This window comes from Cervus canadensis, chromosome 21 (genome assembly GCF_019320065.1).
Source record: "Cervus canadensis isolate Bull #8, Minnesota chromosome 21, ASM1932006v1, whole genome shotgun sequence".
Lineage (NCBI taxonomy): Eukaryota > Metazoa > Chordata > Mammalia > Artiodactyla > Cervidae > Cervus > Cervus canadensis.
Genome location: NC_057406.1, coordinates 15,219,270 through 15,239,562, shown reverse-complemented (window position 1 = coordinate 15,239,562; position 20,293 = coordinate 15,219,270). Strand labels below are relative to the sequence as shown.

General features: G+C 50.7%; 1 protein-coding gene across 1 annotated transcript in view; it reads left to right on the top strand.

The window, feature by feature from the left end:
- VWF (von Willebrand factor) overlaps positions 1-20,293 on the top strand; it is a 129,836-nt gene that overhangs the window by 17,145 nt on the left and 92,398 nt on the right. The window contains exons 7-8 of the mRNA XM_043440090.1: positions 12,771-12,987; positions 14,669-14,791. Coding sequence (XP_043296025.1) covers positions 12,771-12,987; positions 14,669-14,791 — 340 coding nt within the window. The remainder of the gene's footprint in view (positions 1-12,770; positions 12,988-14,668; positions 14,792-20,293) is intronic.

Sequence of the window (20,293 nt, the reverse complement as noted above, 5' to 3'; positions counted from 1 at the left end):
TCTGGGTCTCCTGCATTGCAGGCAGATTCTTTACCGTCTGAACCACAAGGGAAGCACCCTCAGTGGTGCTGAGTACTGGGGAAGCAAGATCCCTGCAGTCTGCTTTCTCCAAATCCTACTCAGGACTTCATGTCCAGTGGTACTCCTATCAGTCACCTAACAGTCCCAGATTGCCTGTTTTCCTCTGGTTCTGATTTTAGCGTTTTGTATGCGTGTGAGTGAACACAATCCTTATTTCTTTTGTTCTGTTGCTGTTCACGTCTGCACATCTTCTCCCCCTTGCCTCCTCCTCTCAAGAGCCCACGGTTCACCTGTAAACCCTCTTCCCCTAAGAAGTCACCTGTCTGCACTGGAGCTAACATTTGTAAACACTCATGTTTACTTTGAATGACCGTAACAGTTCCCTCTATGGCACAAAGAGGCACACAAAATACCCCTTCTGTTGGGAACAATGCAATTCACTCTTCACATCCTCATGAAACACTGCCCACGCCTTTTATTTGCAAAGTGCGTACCCAGCTCTTTCTCCTATTTCTGCTCACAGCTGCCCTGGGAGAAAGCTCACAGGCCTGGAGGGAGGTGACCTGGTGGGGGAGGGACTCAGTGCCCTGGCAGAGCTGAGGGCTCACTGGCCACGTCCACTCCTGGCTTCCTCTCCTGGCTTCCTGCATTCATGGCCTAGAATAGACTTTTCTTGGAGATTGGGATGAATTTCGTTACGTTTGTTTGTTTGCTTGGTAGAATAGTTGTGATTCTTAGACAGAGCAACTGTGCCCAGAGAGTCTGGTTCAGGGAAGGTCAATATATCTCAAGAAGAGATCCTTGTAACTCAGGAACCCTGGAGGAATTAGTTATCGGGGACCCGACCTGGCTCTGCAGAGGGGGCCCACCCTCTGGGTCCCAGCAATGAGTAGATCTGAGTTGGGTTTTGAACACAAGTATGCACACATATCGGAGAAGGCAATGGCAACCCACTCCAGTACTCTTGCCTGGAAAATCCCATGGACAGAGGAGCCTGGTAGGCTGTAGTCCATGGGGTCGCGAAGAGTCGGACACAACTGAGCGACTTCACTTTCACTTTTCACTTTCATGCATTGGAGAAGCAAAGTGGCAACCCACTCCAGTGTTCTTGCCTGGAGACTCCCAGGGATGGCAGAGCCTAGTGGGCTGCCGTCTATGGGGTCACACAGAGTCGGACACAACTGAAGTGACTTAGCAGCAGCAGCATGCACACATATACACACCTATTTATACACATGTATACACATACACACATATACACACACAATACACATACGTACCTATATATATACATGCATACACACATATAGTACACACACATACACATATACACACGAATACATATATACACACATATGCAATACACACAAAGACACACATATACACACATACATATGCAACACACGCCTATAAACACACACATGTATGCACACACACATGCACTTACACACATACGCATATGAATACACACATGTATAACACATACACACACTTTCCCCTTTCTATGGTATGAGAACTGCTCTCTCAAGTCATCCAGAGGTTAAGGAGTGAGGATTTATTTTGGGGACTTTGCCAAAATCCAAGAATCCTTGGTTTCTAGAGCTTTGTTGTGTCCTCACGTAGTTGCACCCCTGTTCTGCAGCTGAGTCTCCCCTCTGAAGACCAGCAAAGCTCTGCCCGATACCGACCACTGAGGAAATAAGCACCCTTTCCCTTTCCAGCAAATCCCCTCACCCATCTGAGAGCAGGGAGGCAGGAGGGGCAGGGAGCCCGCAGGCTGTGGTGGTGGGACAGTGACCCCGGCCATTCTGCCTTTGGAGGTCTAGCCTCATGGCAGAGTTCAGGGGCTGCCACTGGGTTTCAAGTTTTCCCTTAAATTGTGTGTGTGTTCAGTTGCTCAGTCGTGTACGACTTTCTGCGATCCCATGAACTGTAGCCTGCCAGGCTCTTCTGTCCAGGGAATTTCCCAGGCAAGATACTGGAGTGGGTTGTCATTTCCTCCTCCTGGGGATCTTCCCTAGCCAGGGATTGAACCTGAGTCTGCTGGGTCTTCTGCATTGCAGATAGATTCTTTTTTTTTTTTTTTCTTGTTCTACTTTATTATTATTTTTTTTAATTAATTTATTTTTTTTTATTAGTTGGAGGCTAATTACTTCACAACATTTCAGTGGGTTTTGTCATACATTGATATGAATCAGCCATAGATTTACACGTATTCCCCATCCCGATCCCCCCTCCCACATCCCTCTCCACCCGGTTCCTCTGGGTCTTCCCAGTGCACCAGGTCCGAGCACTTGACTCATGCATCCCACCTGGGCTGGTGATCTGTTTCACCATAGATAGTATACATGCTGTTCTTTTGAAATATCCCACCCTCACATTCTCCCACCTATGGAAAACAGTGTGGAGATTTCTTAAAAAACTGGAAATAGAACTGCCATATGACCCAGCAATCCCACTTCTGGGCATACACACTGAGGAAACCAGATCTGAAAGAGACACGTGCACCCCAATGTTCATCGCAGCACTGTTTATAATAGCCAGGACATGGAAGCAACCTAGATGCCCATCAGCAGATGAATGGATAAGGAAGCTGTGGTACATATACACCATGGAATATTACTCAGCTGTTAAAAAGAATTCATTTGAACCAGTCTTAATGAGATGGATGAAACTGCAGATAGATTCTTTACTGCTGAGCCACACCAGGGAAGCTTCCCTTAAATTAAGCAGATGCAAATGCATCCCTAACCCAGCACATTCCCTCCCACATTCCAAGATCTGGCTCGAAAGACCCCATGAAACCAGCTGATAGATTTCCACTAAATGGATGCTTTTGTTGTTTAGTTTACACATAGGCGTGCGTGTGCGCGCACGCACACACACACACACACGTATACATACATGTACACACATAAAGACACACATGCACACATATGCACACACATGCATTTACACACACACACACACACACACACACACACACACACACACACACACACACTCCCGAGACTTTCCCCAAGTGGCTTTCTTTCCTTTCCTCCCCTCCTGGCAAGGATAGGAAGCTGCAGGTGCCTGATGGCACGTATTTACTGAGATGTTTTTTTATTGAGGTTGTATTTGCAATCTCAGGGACAAGACACATAGGAGACGGTGAACAGCCATGAAAGAGAACCATGTGAATGCCATCCGGAGTTAGTTAAGGGGCATGTGGTGCAATGGTTCTTATCACAGAGCTGATGACCCTTTCTGACTGGGAGCAGGGTGGGTGGAGCAGTTCCAGACCCAGGGTTTGGACAGACCCCAAACTCAGGGCTGATGCCAGTCCCTTGTCCTCCCGGCCAGCTGCTCATGGGTCCTGCTCTGACCCCTGCTCAGATGCTGCCCAGGAGCACAGAGGGGGAGATGGGTCCTTTGGAGGGTTCTGTAGCCATCTCCCTTGGCATTGGAGACTTCAGGGACATATCCAGTTCCCCTACTTCTCATGAGGGCTGTATTCTGACTATCTCAGAGAGAGGACTCTCCAGCTTCACAGAAAGCATCCGTTTAGTGGAAATCTATCAGCCAGTTTCCTGGGATCTTTTGAGCCAGATCTTGGAATGTGGGAGGGAATCCCAAGCCAGGCAGAAGTTATAAATAGAATCAGCAACCCTCCCCCACTCATCCTTGTAGGCTGAGCAATAAGAAACTGGGCCGTTCCCTGGGGGTGAATTCCTGAACCCACGGCTTTGGACCACTTCAGGTCTAGGCGCCTCCAGACCTCCCCAGGGGGCAGCCGCTGAACACCCACTCCAGGGCTGGGCTGAACAATCTTGCACTTTATCTGTTAGTCTCCTCTTTGTTCACTCCAGACCTAGGAATGCCCCCCACCCTAGCTCCTTTGTCAACTGTTTGAGAACCAACACCAGAGCTAAGCTCCAGATCTCTGCTCCTGTTTTTTATCTCCTCGATCCCCACCCCCCCACCCCATCTGCCCTTGGGGAGATGACTTTTCTCTCCCTCTCCCTCCAACTGGCTTGGCATCTCCAGGGAGGAGGCCTGGTGCTTTTTAATGAACTGAAAATGTGATTAAGTTGGACTCCAATTGGGTCTGCACACCCACCCAGGCAGGGTGAGGTCATGGCTTGATGGACTGGGGCTGGCGCACTCTCGCCAGCCTCTGGCACCACAGACGAGAGATGCAGGAAGAGAGAAGTAGCTAATGCCGGGCTTCGGAGCCAGGGAGATGCTGGAAGTGAATTAGCTGACCCTCTTTGGTCTCCCTGCCAGAATGGTTTAGCAGAGAGCTGAAGAGAAGCCATCTTTGAGCTCTTTGGCGAGTCCTGACAGCAGGCAATGACAATAGCTACAAGCAGTCCATTGCACTCCCTGTCATGTCATTTAGTTTTATTTTGCAGGGAAGTTGAAGGCAGGCATTGCTATCTCAGGACTAGGTCCTGCTGTGCCAGGATAGATAAAGTAGAAACAGCTTCCACAGTAGAGCAGTGTATTTCTGTCTCACTGAGAAGGAGTTTGGAGTGGGATGTCCAGTACAGATGCCATGGTGTTGGGTGAAGGGTCCTTCGGTCTCGTTTCCCTGTTGTCCTCAGCCTCATGGCCCAAAATGGCAGCTTAAGCATCAGGCATCATGACCACATTCCAGTCATAGAAAGAGAAGGATTGAAAAAGCACCCCTTCCTTCAGAGGCTGCTTCTTGGGAGTTGCACATGACCTTCCTGCTTATGTTGGTGTTGGCGAGGGGAGTAAAGCTAAGTCTTATGACCACTCCCAGCTGCAAGGGAGGCTGAAAAATCAAATCTTTGTTCTCAGTGGCTCTGTGCCCAGGGGTTTTCTAACTAAGAAAGAAGGGAGGAATAGATCTGGACAACTTTCCATCTCTTCCACAATCTCCCTCTTTTAAGGGTGAGGAAATAAAGGTACCAAGAGGGGAGATGATCTTCCTGAAGTCACACATTTTGTGAGCAATGGGGTTGGTCTTTCTAAAACCTGTGCTATATCCACTGGACTACACTGTTTTCTAATCTGACTGATAGGGAACAAGGCGGGGAGGGTGGGGGCATCGGGGTCGTGGAAAACCAGGTGAACCGTGGCTAAGTGGCAGGTGCCTGGCCTATGGGGTGAAATCAGGGTTTGAGTTCAGCTCAGTGACTCCTTCACCAGTATAGCTGTTGGCAAACTAAATTGACTGAGGACTGCTTTACACTCTTAAAAATAATTGAGGATCCCAAAGAGTCTGCTTTTTAAAAAATAATACATATTTTTTTATTTGGATGTGCTGGGTTTTAGTCGTGGAACGTGGGATCTTCGATCTTCATTTTAACGTGTAGGGCCTTTAGTTGCAGAATTTAAACTCTTAGTTGTGGCATGTGGGATCTAGTTCCATAACCAGGGATTGAACCCAGGCCCCCTGCATTGGGAACACAGAGTCTTAGCTGCTGGACCACTAGGGAAGTCCCAGAGTGTGTGTTTATATGGCTTATGCCTGTCAATATTTACCCTATTAGATACCAAAAAGAAAAATTGTAAACATATACATTTATTTAAAATTAAGACACGATATTTAACATGAATGTGTGTTTGCTCAGTTGCTAAGTCTTGTCTGACTCTGTGACCCCATGGACTGTAGCCTGCCAGGCTCCTCCATCCATGGGATTTCCCAGGCGAGGATACTGGAGTGGCTTGCCATTTCCTTCTAAAATTTAACACGAATACCGTCTTTTTAATAAAAATGACTATAAATTCCAAAAAAAAAAAAAAAAAGTTGGGAGGAGGATGGTGTTGTCTCACAGTTCTACAAACCTCCTCACTGTCTGGCTTGAGAGAAAGCAGCTGGTTCTTACGTCTGCGTCTGCAGCCAGCCTGTTGTGAGTCCACACATCATGTAGTCTCTGGAAAATTCCACTGTGTTTTTGCAAAAGAGTGAGAGCATTAAGATCAGATGACATCTTAGTGTCATTACAAAACTAGTTTTGATCTTGAGGATTCCTGCAAGGATATTGGGAGTTTGTTGGGGGTCCCTGGACCACACTTTGAGAACTGCTGACCTATTGAATTCTTTATTCTCTCCTGCCTCAGTTTCTAAATCAGAGAGGCTGTATTTAGCCTCTGAGGTTTGGGTTCTTTAAAAAAAATTTTTTTTAACTTTATTTAAAAAAATATTTACTTGTTTTTTATTTGGCTGTGCTGGATCTCAGTTGCGGCATGTGGGATCTAGTTCCCTGACCAGGGGTCAAACTCGGGCCCCTGCATTGGGAGCATGGAGTCTTAGCCTCTGGACCACCAGGGAAGTCCCGAGGTTTATGTTCTTTGAAGGGGTCTTCAGGCCTCTGTGTGGGAGTGGGTGACCTGCTGGTCTCTGAAACAACTTTATTTGTTGGGTTACAGAGGGCGCAGACCACCATGGAGGGGAGAGGGGTGTGGTCTGTCTGTCCTTAAAGTGGGAGAAGGGTGGAGACTCGCAGGGCCATCAGCTGGGGGCTCTATAGGTCAGTGGCCTTGGGTGAGTGATGAGCAGTCAGAGGAAGCTGCCCACTCCTTGCATCCCCCTGGCCCACCCAAACCTGCTGGGCATGACTGTGTCCACTCCCTCGGACGAGGAGACATATGGAGACACACCTATGTCACGAACGGCTTGGGTTCCCTGAGGACACGTGGCAACAGGCTTGGGAACCCAGGCCTGCTCACCAAATCCTACGGTGGATGGAGTGCCCTGGGACAAATCAGAGAAAGACACTGCCTAGTGCTTTACTTGGGGAGTAACAAAGAGAAGGTCTGGAGGACCAGCTTGGGAGAAAACAGAAGCTGATTCAAGGAGAGGCCACAAGGTTGGGACCATGACAAGGATCAGAATTAGCTAGGAGAAGCTGAGGCACTGACCTATCGGAGCAGTGTCCCAGGGGCAGCTGTGCCTTTCCTGGGGCGTCTGTTAGCAATGCAGGGTTTGGCTCGACAGTAATTACCCTGTCTCCTGCTGCCTGAATTTGGCCGTCAGCCTTGTCTGGTGTGGCCTGAAACCTAAGTCCTGTGTAGTGTCCAGAGCCTGGTTCAGACTGTACCTCCTTCCTTGGCGTCTCAGTGGCAGGTTCCTTCTTGCTGTGATTGGCCACACCCTTGGGAAGACACATTTACACTGAGACCAGGTCTTCAGGCCGTTATAGAAACCTTCCCCATGGAAATACCTGGTGCAGGTAGATTGAAAACTCCCTGAGAACTGGAGGGTATGACTCTCTCATCGCTGTTTCTTGACTGTTGATTTAGCGCTTTCGTACAGCTTGGTATGCATGTCCTGGGCTTCCCTGGTGGCTCAGATGATAAAGAATCGGTCTGAAATGTGGGACACCTGGGTTCGATCCCTGGGTCGGGAAGATCCCCTGAAGAAAGGAATGGCTAACCACTCCAGTATTCTTGCCTGGAGAATCCCACGGACAGTGGAGCCTGGTGGGCTACAGTCCGTGGGGTCGCCAAGAGTCGGACACGACTGATTGACTAACACTTTCACTTTCATGCATGACTTGGGAATACGGCTTCTGTCTTCGAAAAGCCTGCAGGGAAATGGGGAGATGGCCCCAGAAATGGAGACCAGAGTAGATGCACCCAGGGGCCTATGGGAGCATCTAACTAGCTTTCTATTGTGTGCCTTGCCTGACACAGCGCCTGGACATAGTAGATGTGCAAGAAATTGAACGAGACATTGGGGTGTGTTTGGGAAACTATCAGTAATGCAGGACGTGGGGAGGGGGAGCGAGAGAAGGAGGCTGGGCTCAGGCCATGGAAGGCCAGGCCTCCCTGCCTCCCTCATATGCTGGGACTCTGCCCTCCAAGTGGGGGTGGGACTTAGACTTGCCTTTTCTATTGACCACACAGCCAATGTTTGCTGAGCAACCATATGATCACTTCCTACTGGTTCCTGTCTCTCCATGGCTTTCAGAGGACACAATAGCTCCATCTTGGACTCGTGTTCATGGAAGTATCCTGCCTGTGGCCTGGCCTGGCAGGGGTGCTCAGCTACCCAGGAACTTGTGTCCTCCTGACCCACCCAACACTGCCAGGCATGACTATGTCCAGCTCCCATGGACAAGGAGACAGGCAAAGCACACCTACATCACGGATAACTTGGGTTCCAGGAGGGCATGTGGTAATAGGCATGAACACCCAGGCCTGCTCACCAAACCCTACAGTGGATGGAGTGCCCTGGGACGAATCAGGATGTGTGCCCTGGGACGAATCAGGATGGGGGTGATGGATCAGGGGATCCTGGAAGGAGCAGATGGCAAGCCAGGCGTGCCACTGTGCTACCATCGTGGGATAAGGCCAGCTGGGCTTTAAAGGCTGGCAGGCGTCTGAAAATCCTCCCTGACCTTCACACTGTGGTCACTCTCATGACCAAGCTCAGGCCAGGGCTGACCAGAGGACAGCTTTTTCCTTTTCTCTGAGAAAGAAAGCCTAGGCAGGTTTTAGATGCAGATGGTCGAGGGCTCAGGAACTGTTCTAAGGGAGGTGGCCGTTTCTGCAGAAATCCACTCCCTCCTGCAGGCAAGTGATCAGAACCTACCCTTCTTATGAAGGCTTTCTGAAAACCATTTACTACCTCCAGGGACTTCCCAGGAAATGTGCTGGAGTACTGTTCCCACTTTTCCTTCGAGCAGGGATGAAGGTGGGCCAGCTGGAGACGAGCCACGCTGGACCCTGCTCCCCCACCCTGGGCTCTGAAAGGGGGAGGGGATGCCTGGACTCCTGGGTTTCTCCCTTCCTCTGACTGGTTCTGTGTCCGCCGAGGGGCCTGGTCCCTGTGACTGGGAGCTGGTCACGTGGTGCAGGGACTGCTTGAAGCCACTGTCCTACCCAGGCAATGGGAGCAACCACTAGAAAAACCCCATGGAGTTGCCTTTGGTTTTTTCCCTCCGGTTCCAAACTGTGTGTGTGGCAAGAGGTAGCCAAGTGCCCAAGCTCCTGCCCCTACCCCAAGGGTGCCCTCAGCTGCCCTCTAAGAGAGCAGTCACCTCCTCCACATTTTTTTTTTTTTTTTAATGTGAACCCTTTTAAAAAGAGCTTCCCTGGTGGCTCATATAATAAAGGATCTGCTTGCAATGCGGGAGACCTGGGTTTGATCCCTGGGTGGGGAAGATCACCTGGAGGAGGGCATGGCAACCCACTCCAGTGTTCTTGTCTGGTGTATCCCCGTGGACAGAGGAGCCTGGCAGGCTACAGTCCATGGGGTCACAAAGAGTCACACACGACTGAGTGACTAAAGCATAGCACATTTAAAAAAAAAAAAAAAAAGTCTTTATTGAATTTGTCACAATATTGCTTGTTTTATGTTTTGGTGTTTTGGCTGTGAGGCTTAGAGGAACTTAGTTCTGCAACCAGGGATGGAACCTGCACCCCCTGCCTTGGAAGGTGAAGTCTTAACCCCTGGACCACCAGGGAAGCTCCTGAGTGGCATTTCTGATGGGCCAGGCAGTGGGACAGGATGGAAAGAGACAGACACACAAGCCTCAGCCTCCTTCCCTGAGTCTCAGGTGCCAGTGAGGATGGAGATTCTTAGACCTGTCTACTAGAAAGAAGAGTGGGGTCCTCCCCCAGCCACTCCCCACTGGAAAGACACTTACCTTGTTCTGGAGGACTGGGACTGTCTCAAAGGAAAGAGCAATAAGAGCAGCCCTCTGTTGACCAGGGAACCCCCAAGATACTAGTGAATTGATAGTGTTGCCTTGGCAACCATTCACCCCTGTACAATCCAGGCAGATGGAGACGGGAAAAGGGACAAAGATATCCTTCCGTCCCGCTGGTGATCTGTTCACTATTCTGAAGAGAAGCCTGATGGCAGTAAGGACAGTGGAAGGGCTCTCTCTGGTGGCCAGGATATCCATGTCAGTGACAATGATGATGGTGATACGGGGTCACTATTTCTAAGGCGAAACCTTTGGGATGCATTATTCCATCCAGTCTTCACTTTGGTCTTTTCAGATTGTTGTTCAGTCGCTAAGTCATGTCTGACTCTTTGTGACCCCATGGACTGCAGCACGTCAGGCTCCCCTGTCCTCCACTATCTCCCAGAGTTTGCTCAAACTCATGTCCATTGAGTCGGTGATGCCATCCAACCATCTCATCTTCTGTTGCCCCTTCTCCTCATGCCCTCAATCTTTCCCAGCGTCAGGGTCTTTTCTAATGGGTCAACTCTTCACATCAGGTGGCCAAAGTATTGGAGCTTCAACTTTAGCATCAGTCCTTCCAATGAATATTCAGGATTGATTTCCTTTAGGATTGACTGCTTTGATCTCCTTGCTGTCCAGGGGACTCTCAAGAGTCTTCTCCAACACCACAGCTCAAAAGCATCAACTCCTCAGCGCTCAGCCTTCTGTATGGTCCAACTCTCTCATCTGTACATGGCTACTGGAAAAAACATAGCTCTGACTTATGTCTTTTCATGGTCCAAGTCATGGTTTGGTGCAGTCACAGTCTGACATAGTCTTTTCAAATAGGCACTGTTATTATCCCCTCCACAGAGGAGGTGGGGTTAGGTAAGCAGCTAGGGTCACATAGCCAGCATAGCAAAGAGGCAGAAGCTGGGCCTGGGGCTGTGAAGTCATATTAGATCCAGGGCAGGGCTCTTGCTGGGGTTGTCTTCAGAAACCTCAGTTCCCCCCATCTGAAGCGCTCAGGTGGTAAAGGAAAGGCACATGTCATCACCTCAGCAACACAGGCCCAAGGCGGCCATCTTTGTTCATCAGCCGCTTGCTCCACGTGTTCCCCTGTGAGGCAGGGTCTGCAGCTGGTGTCCCGTTTTGCTCCAGGATGCCCTTTTCCATGGAAGAACGAGCTTTGTCCCCATCCCCACCACCAGGCTGGGGCAGAGCTGGACTTAAGCCTCTGCTTTTCCTCTGCCATGTGAGGGTGCGGGGGCGCGCTCAGGAGGGTGGGGTCATGGAGGGAGGGAGGCTCAGCCTCCCTCCTTCTCAGCCGAGCTCTCAGCTTGCCGAGAGCAAGCTAGCTCTCTGCAAGTTCTCAGCTTGCCTGCTGCAGCTTTGCAATTTAACAGTCCATGTGACTGCTGCTTTTCTCAGGTGCAGAAGGAACCAGTTACGCCCAACTGCTTGGGCCAGCTGGCCCTGGAGCTCCCTGGGTCCTCTCCGGGGCCGGTGGCCATGAGGGGCCTGGTTCTGATGGCAGGCTCTGCAGGCTGGTTGCGGGCAGGGCACTGTGGACGGGACACACATTTCCCCAGGACCACTGCATGACCCTGGGGCTTCCCCAGGTGGCTCTCCCAGGTGGCAAGGAGCCCTGGGTCAGATTTCTATTCCTCCAGACACCGCGCGGCTAGCTCCTGTTTCTTGATGTAAACAGCCTTGCTCTGATTGTCCTTGTACACTTAGAGCAGATCAGAGTTCTCTCTCCTGAAAATTGGTCACTTGTTTGCTCTTTTTCACCATCCCTTTTATGATAGCTGATTTGCTCTGATTGACCCTCCAGGACTCAGCTCTTTCTTCTAGTACTCCCTTCATTTTAGCTGCAGTCCTTCCACTAACAGATGGCTTCCCTTCACTCTGGGAACATGCCTGTGCAGGAAGGAAATTGTGTACCCAGTGGGCATCGGTTACAGCAACAATACTGCCTCATGTCAAACTGAAGACAAAGTGCGATATTGATTTTAATATGTGCTCTGATTTCAGAAATGTTAAGTTGTGGGGAAAAAATGCGTTTAAAAATTACCAGCGCATTTTTTTTTTTTTCATGACTTAACATCTCTGATATGGCACTAGTGGTAAAGAACCTGCTTGTCAATGCAGGTAGACGTAAGAGATGTGGGTTTGATCCCTAGGTCAGGAAGATCCCCTGGAGGAGAAGATGGCAACCCACTCTAGTATTCTTCCCTGGAGAATCCCATGGACAGTGGAGCCTAGCAGGCTGTAGTCCATAGGGTCGTAGAGTCAGACATGACGGAAGAGACTTGGCACGCATGTTATTGAGAAGAATTACCAAAATGCAGAATGTGGAGATGCTCACAAATATGACTTACAGAGAAGGGTGTTTATACTAACATGTCCAGGAATCATTAGTGAGGACAGTTCCAAACCTGCTTGTGTTATGGGGTTTAGGTTGTCAACAAAGTGATAAAACCTAGGAACATCCCTAACCTGGCAGCACCCCTGGGACACTCTGTAGAGTCCTGGCATGTTTTTGCTGATGGGAACTGGTCCAGTCTGGTCCATCCCAGGAACCATCTTGCAAATGTTTGTTCAGCTTCATCCCTGACACACGGAGTTTAAGTCTCTGGGGGTGAAGCCTGGAGGGTCTGCTTTGTAAACCTCATCTCTGATGGAGGGACCAAACTCAGGGAAGGGAGGTGACCAGGTGGGTGCGGATCACATGCCTGGCCTTCCTCACTCGGATCCACAGCCTCTGGTGGATTTCCACAAGAACTTCAAGTTCAGCTCCTTTCACTCACAGAATCTTTTTGCCCTTGCCCTTCAGAGGACACTGTCTGCCGCTGCAGGCCAGGTCCCTGGCATCTGCATTTCCAGGGCTCAGTCCACAAGGTCGCCCTGGCCTCGGGGCGCCCCACCAAGCAGGGGTCCGACAGAGTTCCACGAACTGCTGGCATATTTCATCTGACAGATGTGGACAAGCAGCTCCTGGGTGTGAGAGAGCGGTCTTGGATTTCCGGGCGTGGCGGGTCTCCAAGCCCCGAGGTCAGGGGACACCCGGCCGCGTGGGTGGCAGCCTTCCTAGGTGGCCTCTCCTTCCCGCAGGGCCTGTGGGAGCAGTGCCAGCTTCTGAAGACGGCCTCCGTGTTCGCCCGCTGCCACGCCCTGGTGGACCCCGAGCCTTTCGTGGCCCTGTGTGAGCGGATGCTGTGCGCATGCGCCCAGGGGCTGCGGTGCCCCTGCCCTGTGCTCCTGGAGTACGCCCGCGCCTGCGCGCAGCAGGGGATGCGGCTGGACGGCTGGGCGGACCACAGCTCCTGCCGTGAGTCTGCGCGGGACCACCCGCCGCCGGGGTGGGCGGGGCCCGTCCTGGGTGTCCCACCCCAGCTAGCCAGTGCTGACCGAAGCCCCGGTTCCCGCCCCTGTCGCCTGCTCACAGAGCGAGTCCCCTCCCTAACGGCTTGAAAGGTCCCTCTAGCAAAGTCCCCATATCGCTTCTCCTGCCTCTTGTTATCACACCCGGCCTCCCCAATTCCTCATGAGAAAAATCCATCTCTGGACTCAAAAGCTGTTCCCCAGCTCTGCCGGGGGATCTCATCCGCTCAAGTCTGAAACTGACCAGGAGCAGGGCGGTGATCTCGGCATCCTGGCAGGCTTTTCTCAAGTCCCTGCCTGTCATTGCCTCCCTTCTCTCCTCCGGCCGGTATTCTCCATCCCTCCCCTGCACCCAGTCGTCTAATCTCACTGGGTCCCTGGTCATCGTGATTGTCACCACTCCCAAATTATCGTGAAGAACTAGGAGCTTGCAGGCCACCTCCTCCTCCTTCCCCTGCCCTCCCCCCCGCAGGCTTCCTGTAGACCACACTGGCTGATGGTGCAGGGCAGGCAGCCCGAATGTTTACACCACACACACGCCTTTCCGCGTGTGTGTGTGTTTCCAGCTTCTAAGTTAGAGCTTTTCATCTTTGCTGTGGGGGTGTGAGAAGGGTGGTTGTTGACAGCTGGGTTCGCCTCTGGAAGGGGGAGTGGCTGTCTTTTCAGGTCTTTGAAAGTAGGAGGGGCAGATGACTGAGGTATCTTGGAGGAGAGGCGGTTTGGGATGCTCGGTCCTTCTGGTTCTTCCGCCTGAGCATCAGTCAGCAGCCAGTAGAGACAGAAAGAAGAGGCGTCCTTATCCATGAAGGGCTGGGTCCAGTGGGATCAGAGGCTTAGGTGATGAGCTCCGAGGGCTGTCCTGCCACTCAGTGGCAGGACATAGACAGGACATAGATAGGAATGACCGTCCCCTAGCCTGGAAGATGCTATGTGCCCATTTTTGGCTGGGGTGTCTGATTGAATCCAATATCTTTCTTTAAAAAAAAATTTTTTTTTTGATGTAGACCATTTTTAAAGTCTTAATTGAATTTGTTACAATATTCCTTCTGTTTTATTTTATTTTATTTTGGCCATGTGAGATCTTAGCTCCCTGACCAGGGATCAAACCTACACCCCTGCATTGGAAGGTGAAGCCCTAACCACTGGACACCAGGGAAGTCCCGAGCCCAAGTTCTTGAGGAAGAGGAGCCCTCAGAGGAGAGATGGGATGGAAGACACCATTTTTGGCTTGTGTGGCCTAGGGGGCCTTGCATTTTCAGCCTGGAGGCATTTGGCATCCCCCGGAGAGGGGTTTAGGTGAAAAGGACAGAGCAGAGAAGCAAACAAGTGGCCAGTTGTTCGTGGGGATCAGGTGACTGAGGGGGAGCATGATGGTGCCAGGTGACCCTGCTGAGTCTTAGCCAGGCCCCACAAGGTGGAAGACGCCCCTTCAGGGCAGGAGTGGTCAGCGGATCGCCTGGGAGGTGACGTTGACCACTGGGGTGCCACTGAAGTGGAGATGGCCCCTGGGGCCCTGAAGACAGAGGGGCCAGACAAAGGGGCCTCAAGGGCTCTGAGCACCCTGGGGCCTGCGAGATGCTGCCTGGAGGGGACTGGCTCCAGGGAGACTCCCGGGTTTTCCATTTCAGGACCGGACTGCCCCGCGGGCATGGAGTACAAGGAGTGTGTGTCCCCATGCCACAGGACCTGCCGGAGCCTGAGTGTCACCGAAGTGTGTCGGGAGCGGTGTGTGGATGGCTGCGGCTGCCCTGGTAACAGATGTCCCACTTTATTTACAAACCTGAGACCTTGCCAGTGCCCTTGGCTCGGAGAAGCCAGATGAAATCTGCTTGTGTTTATCCCCCATTGCTGAATTCAGAGGCCCTTTTGTAGGGTATAGTTCTGGCGAGGCAGAAAAGGAAAGATGACCTCAACAGAAGTAGGTTACCTTTATTCAGGCAAGGAGGGGCGACAGTCTGCTTAATGACCAGGCTGAGGGCTGAGAGGGATCAGGGTGGCTTCATACTTATCGGGAGGTTTGAGGAAGCAATAAGGGAAACATTAATCAGGTGGGATATTTTGAGTATTCTTTTGTTGAGATGACATTTGTAGTTGGGCGCGGGGTGATAAGTCCTCTGGGCAGGTGTAGGGGGTGCAAGGTTTCTGGACAGGGGGTGATAAGTCCCAGAGAGATGCAATCGGCCTGGAGCATCAGGGTGGAACTAAAATTCGGTTTTGTTTTCTCTGAAGTTAGATGATTCAGCAAGGGGCCTTTGAGACTATTGTACTCTTTTCTAAGCCCGAAAGACTCCTTCATTCTAGACCCTGAAATCATAAAAAAAAATGGGAAAAAGGGCGCCGTATCTCTCTGGCTACTTCCTGCTGGATAGGGGCGATGGTTTGGGATCTGGAATGGAGGATCGTCTTAGGGCTCAAGGTCTCTTTTTTCTAAGCTTGAGGTGAGGCTCTCGAGAAGAAGAATGGTCTTGACCTGATCTCGAGAGATGGCCCGAATCTGTTCTTGGAGAAACCTTTGAAAGAGATTAAAGAGACAGGGTCCAAATAAAAGGAATAGAATGATAAGTATCAATGGTCCCAGGAAAGGGAGCAACCAAGGGAGGATCTGTTGGAACAGGTTTTGTGGAGTGTAAAGGTTTTGTAACTCTTTCCTGCGGCGTTCAATTCTGTCTCTAAGTTCTTTGACTCGGCCCTGGACTATGCCCGTCTCATTAACAAAATAGCAGCAGTCCTCTCCCAGGAAAAGGCAGGTCCCTCCCCTTTTCTGAGGTGAGAAGGTCCAGGGCTCGCCTATTTTGTAGGGCCACAGAAGCTGATGAGTTAATTTGCTTTTGGATTGAAACAAAGGACTCCACTACCTGTTCCATATCCTCATTAAGTTCTTGGGACAGCTTGTAATAGAAATGGGCAGAGGTCGAGATGCCTCCAATCCCGGTGCCTAGGGCTGCTGCTATGCCAGTCCCAATCAGGAGGGGGGCTATGACAGCTCGTCTTTTTCTGTGGGAAAGCTCCCCTTGGGGGTAGACTATTTGTTCTATCTCTTTCTCTTTGAGGAATGTTAGGCCTAGGGTCAGGAAGACCAAGATGCAGGGTCCAGGGGGGTCTAAGGGGAGGCATGAATATGCATAGGTCCCACAGAGAATGAAGATTCCTGGATTGGTGCAATTATTTGTGCTGTTCCAGAGAACCCAAGTGGAACAGAAGGAGGGAGCAGAGTTTGTAAGACCAGTGTAGTTGGGACTAGAGTAGTTAATACAGGTGAGGTTTGAAGAGGCTGAGAGTAGGACTTTGTCAGAGACTGGCCCAATGAGTTGTGTAGTTTTCTGTTGGGAAGGGGAGGTATAGTTGCCCTGTGACAGCCAGGTTGAGGGTAAGGGAATTGCTATGTGTGGTGAGGGAGACAGTGACATGCATATCCAGCACTGGGATGTGTGTTGTGTGTACTGGAAGAATTGGAAGGAAGAGTTGAGAAGGCGGGTAAGGTGTTGGTTGCTAGAGGGAGGTTTTAGGAGAGGCCGTAATTGGGAAAGGAGGTCTAGGCGTTTATAAGGCTCAGGGGTCGCCTGTAACCTGGAAATTATGTTCTTTATGACGTGTTCTTGTTTCTTTTCCCGATTTTGATCTAGTACCCCGCCGCCGTCTGAGTACCCCCAGTGGGTAATGGGATAGAAACATATGTTTCTTCCATTTGGCTTATGGCAGGTACTCACGAAACTCCCTCTCTTTTGTACTTTGACAGTGAGTAGGGATTTGGACTTCCCGTCCCCGAGGTTCATGGTGCATGGTTTTGGAGCTGTATTATAACATGAGGAATGTACGTAGGAATAAATGTCTGAGCAGGGGCAGGGAGTAGCCAGGAGGCTGGGGAGTGCAGCAAGGATAAGGAGCAGAGGAGTCATGGGGCTGTTAGTTAGGCAGTGCAGAGGAAATAGCGCCCTAGGAGCAGAACACAGCCAGCAACATAGGCGATACCCACGGAAAGACAAAGGATAGGCGGCCAGTCTTGAGGGGAGACAGTTACTAGGCCTATAGCAAGGATTAAGATTAAGAGTGCAGTTAGAGAGACAGGGAGAGGCCAGTCAGGGCGAGGGGCAGAAGGCCCCAAGTTGGTGATTGTTTGAATCCGAGAGGAACAGTGCTCATTAGGATGTAGAATGATGTAGAGAATGAGAGTAAAGAAATCAATTTCGTCTGGAGTCAGGTTGTAGAAGGTTCCCTGGAGCCACAGTTGAGACATCAGTGTAGTCAGGTCTTTGAAGGAGGTTCCTGTCGGGGCGCTGATCCAGAGGTCTTGTAGTAGTTGGGTCAGGAACAGTTGTAGGTTGAAGAGAGTCCAGGTCATTCAGTGTCCTCTCCGATGGTTGACAGGGGTTGTCGCCGGGTGAATTTTAAGGAGGTGGGTCCTGTGAGGGAGACCTGATAGATGTCATTTAAGGAGGGCAGCACAGGATTGGAGGTGACCCGTTTTAGGAGAGAGAGGTGTATCCAGGAAGTGACCTTCTCAAGTTTAGCTGCAGTTGGGGTAAGGAGGATGACTTTGAATGGTCTCTGCCACTTTGGGGTCAGATCACCCTGGGGACTATCAGACCGATAGACCATGTCCCCAATTTGTAAAGGGGGGCAGGGAGGCTTGGGGGTCAGGGGCAGGCAGATTGTGGTTGATGTATCTCCAGAGGGCATTGCGGAGTTGCGCCAGCAGAGGGGAGTGTAGGAAGCTTGGTATGGGAGGAGGTTCGGGGGGAGTCCAGGAGGGAGCATGGGCCTTCCGTACATCACCTCAAAGGGGCTCAGCCCCAGGGGCTTTCTGGGTAAAGCCCGTATTCTGAGGAGAACAATTGGCAAAAGTTTAGTCCAGTCCAGATGTACCTCGAGGGTTAGTTTGGTAAGGGTTTCTTTGATTATTCTATTCATCCTTTCTACCTTTCCTGAGGACTGGGGACGGTATGGAATGTGAAATTTCCAGGGTACCTGTAAGAATTGGACAAGTTGTTGGGTGACCTTGGATGTAAATTCTGGGCCATTATCAGACTGTAGGGATGAAGGCAGCCCAAACCTGGGGATAATTTCTGTGAGGAGGATTTGGGCCACGGTGTGGGCTCTTTTGTTTGTAGTGGGAAATGCTTCTACCCATCCCCAAAAGGTGTCCACAAGGACTAGGAGGTATCTGTCTCTCCAGACCCTGGGCATATGAGTAAAGTCTATCTGCCAATCCTGTGCTGGGAGGCTGCCTCGCATTTGATGGGTTGGAAAGGATGTCGGTTTAAGGTTGGAATTGGGGTTACTACACTGATATGTTTGACAGGAGCGGGTAAGGTTATCTAAATATTGTTGGTCAGCATTGGATATGGGGAAGTGGTTACGGAGGAACTGCTGGAGTGTCTTGGATGAGGGATGAAAAAGTGAGTGTAGATAAGAGAGGATTTCTCTGGTGGTGGGAGGGTCGGGTGGAGTCAGAGCTAAGATGACGGGGGACTGGAGGGAGGGATGGGACAGGGCTATCTCCTTTGCCTTCTGGTCTGCAGCATTGTTGTAGGCTGATATGAGAATTCCCTTTTGATGTCCCCTACAGTGGAAGACAGTGGCTTTGTTTGGTAAGAGTGCTGCCTCTAGAAGTTTGTGAATCAGGTCTGAATTAATAATGGGGGATCCCTTTTGGGTTAGGAAACCTCTTTCTCTCATATTAGGATGTTTGAGTGAAGTATGTTATAGGCATATTTGGAGTCTGTGTGGATGTTAACCCTTAGATTTTTAGCCAGAGTTAAAGCTCTGGTGAGAGCTATCAGTTCTGCCTGTTGGGAGGTGGTGTGAGGTGGCAGCGGTGAAGCTTCAATTGTCTGGGTTCCGTGATTGTGACAAAGGTGTCCCTGGATGATGGCATATTCTGCTGCAAACGGTGGGGATTTTTGAGAGCTGCCATCAACGAACCAGTGTGGGGTGTCTGGGTCTAGGATGGGCTGATCTGTTACATGTTGGAAGGGGTTTTGGGTAAGATCTACTGTTAGGCTGCAGCTATGTAAGAGGGAGTCTGTTGTAGAGGACATGGGTAATAAGCTGGCGGGGTTAAGGGGAGAGTGGGGGGAGAATGAGAGCTGAGGGTCGAGGAGAAAGGCATGTAGGACCTGTACCCTGGAAGGGGGAAGGGAGAGGAAAGCCCGATGTGACAGCAAGTCTCGGAAGGTGTGTGGAGAACAGACTGTTAAAGGGGCATGTCTAGAGAGTTTATTTGCTTCGGGTACGAGGGCTGCGATAGCAGCCATGGCCTGTATGCAGGGAGGCCACCCCTTGGTCACCATGTCCAGCTGTTTTGATAGATAGGCTATGGGAGCCCAGGTGTCTCCAGCCCGCTGACATAGAAGCCCCAGGGCCTGTCCTTGGTTGGAATGTGCAAAGAGAAAGAATGGTCTGGTGTGATCTGGTAGGTGCAGAGTTGGCACTCGGAGGAGGCTCTGGGTGAGCTGGCGAAGAGGATTGGCCAGCAAGGAGGGATTAAAGAGGGGCTCATCCAGACATCCTTTAGTTGCCTCATAGAGAGGCTTTGCAATGAGGGAGAAGTTGGGGATCCAGATACGGAAAAAATTTAGGAGGCTGAGGATAGACAGGAGTTCTCTTTTTGTTTTTGGAAGGGGGCAGTTAATTAAGGCCTGGATTCTATCTGGGGGAATAGTTTTTTGTTGATGGGATATGGAAAGTCCCAAGGTGACTTTTGTCTGGACTATTTGGGCCTTAGATTGGGATACCCGATAACCCCAGGATCCCAGGGCCCCAAGGAGTTTGGCAGTATGTTGGAGGCAGAGTTTTCGGGTTGAGCTACAAAGGAGGAGGTCATCTACGTATTGGAGGCGATGACTGGGGGCTAGGTCGAGTGTCTGTAGGTCCTTTTGTAAAGCCTGTCCAAAAAAGTGGGGACTGTCTCTGAACCCCTGGGGGAGAACTGTCCATGTTAGCTGTTGGGAAACGTGAGTCTCGGGGTCTTGCCAGGTGAAGGCGAAAAGAGGTTGGGAGAGGGGGTGGAGGGGGATGGTGAAAAAAAGCGTCTTTGAGATCTAATACTGTGAAGTGGGTTGCAGTCGGGGGTATGGTAGACAGAAGGGTGTAAGGGTTAGGGACTACTGGGAATGTTGGCATAATAGCCTCATTGATTTTTCTCAGGTCCTGGACCAGTCTCCAAGAGTTTGGTCCCTTTCTTACTGCCAGAATCGGGGTGTTGTGTGGTGAATGGGTAGGAATTAGGATAGAGGCTTGAAGAAGATGTTCTA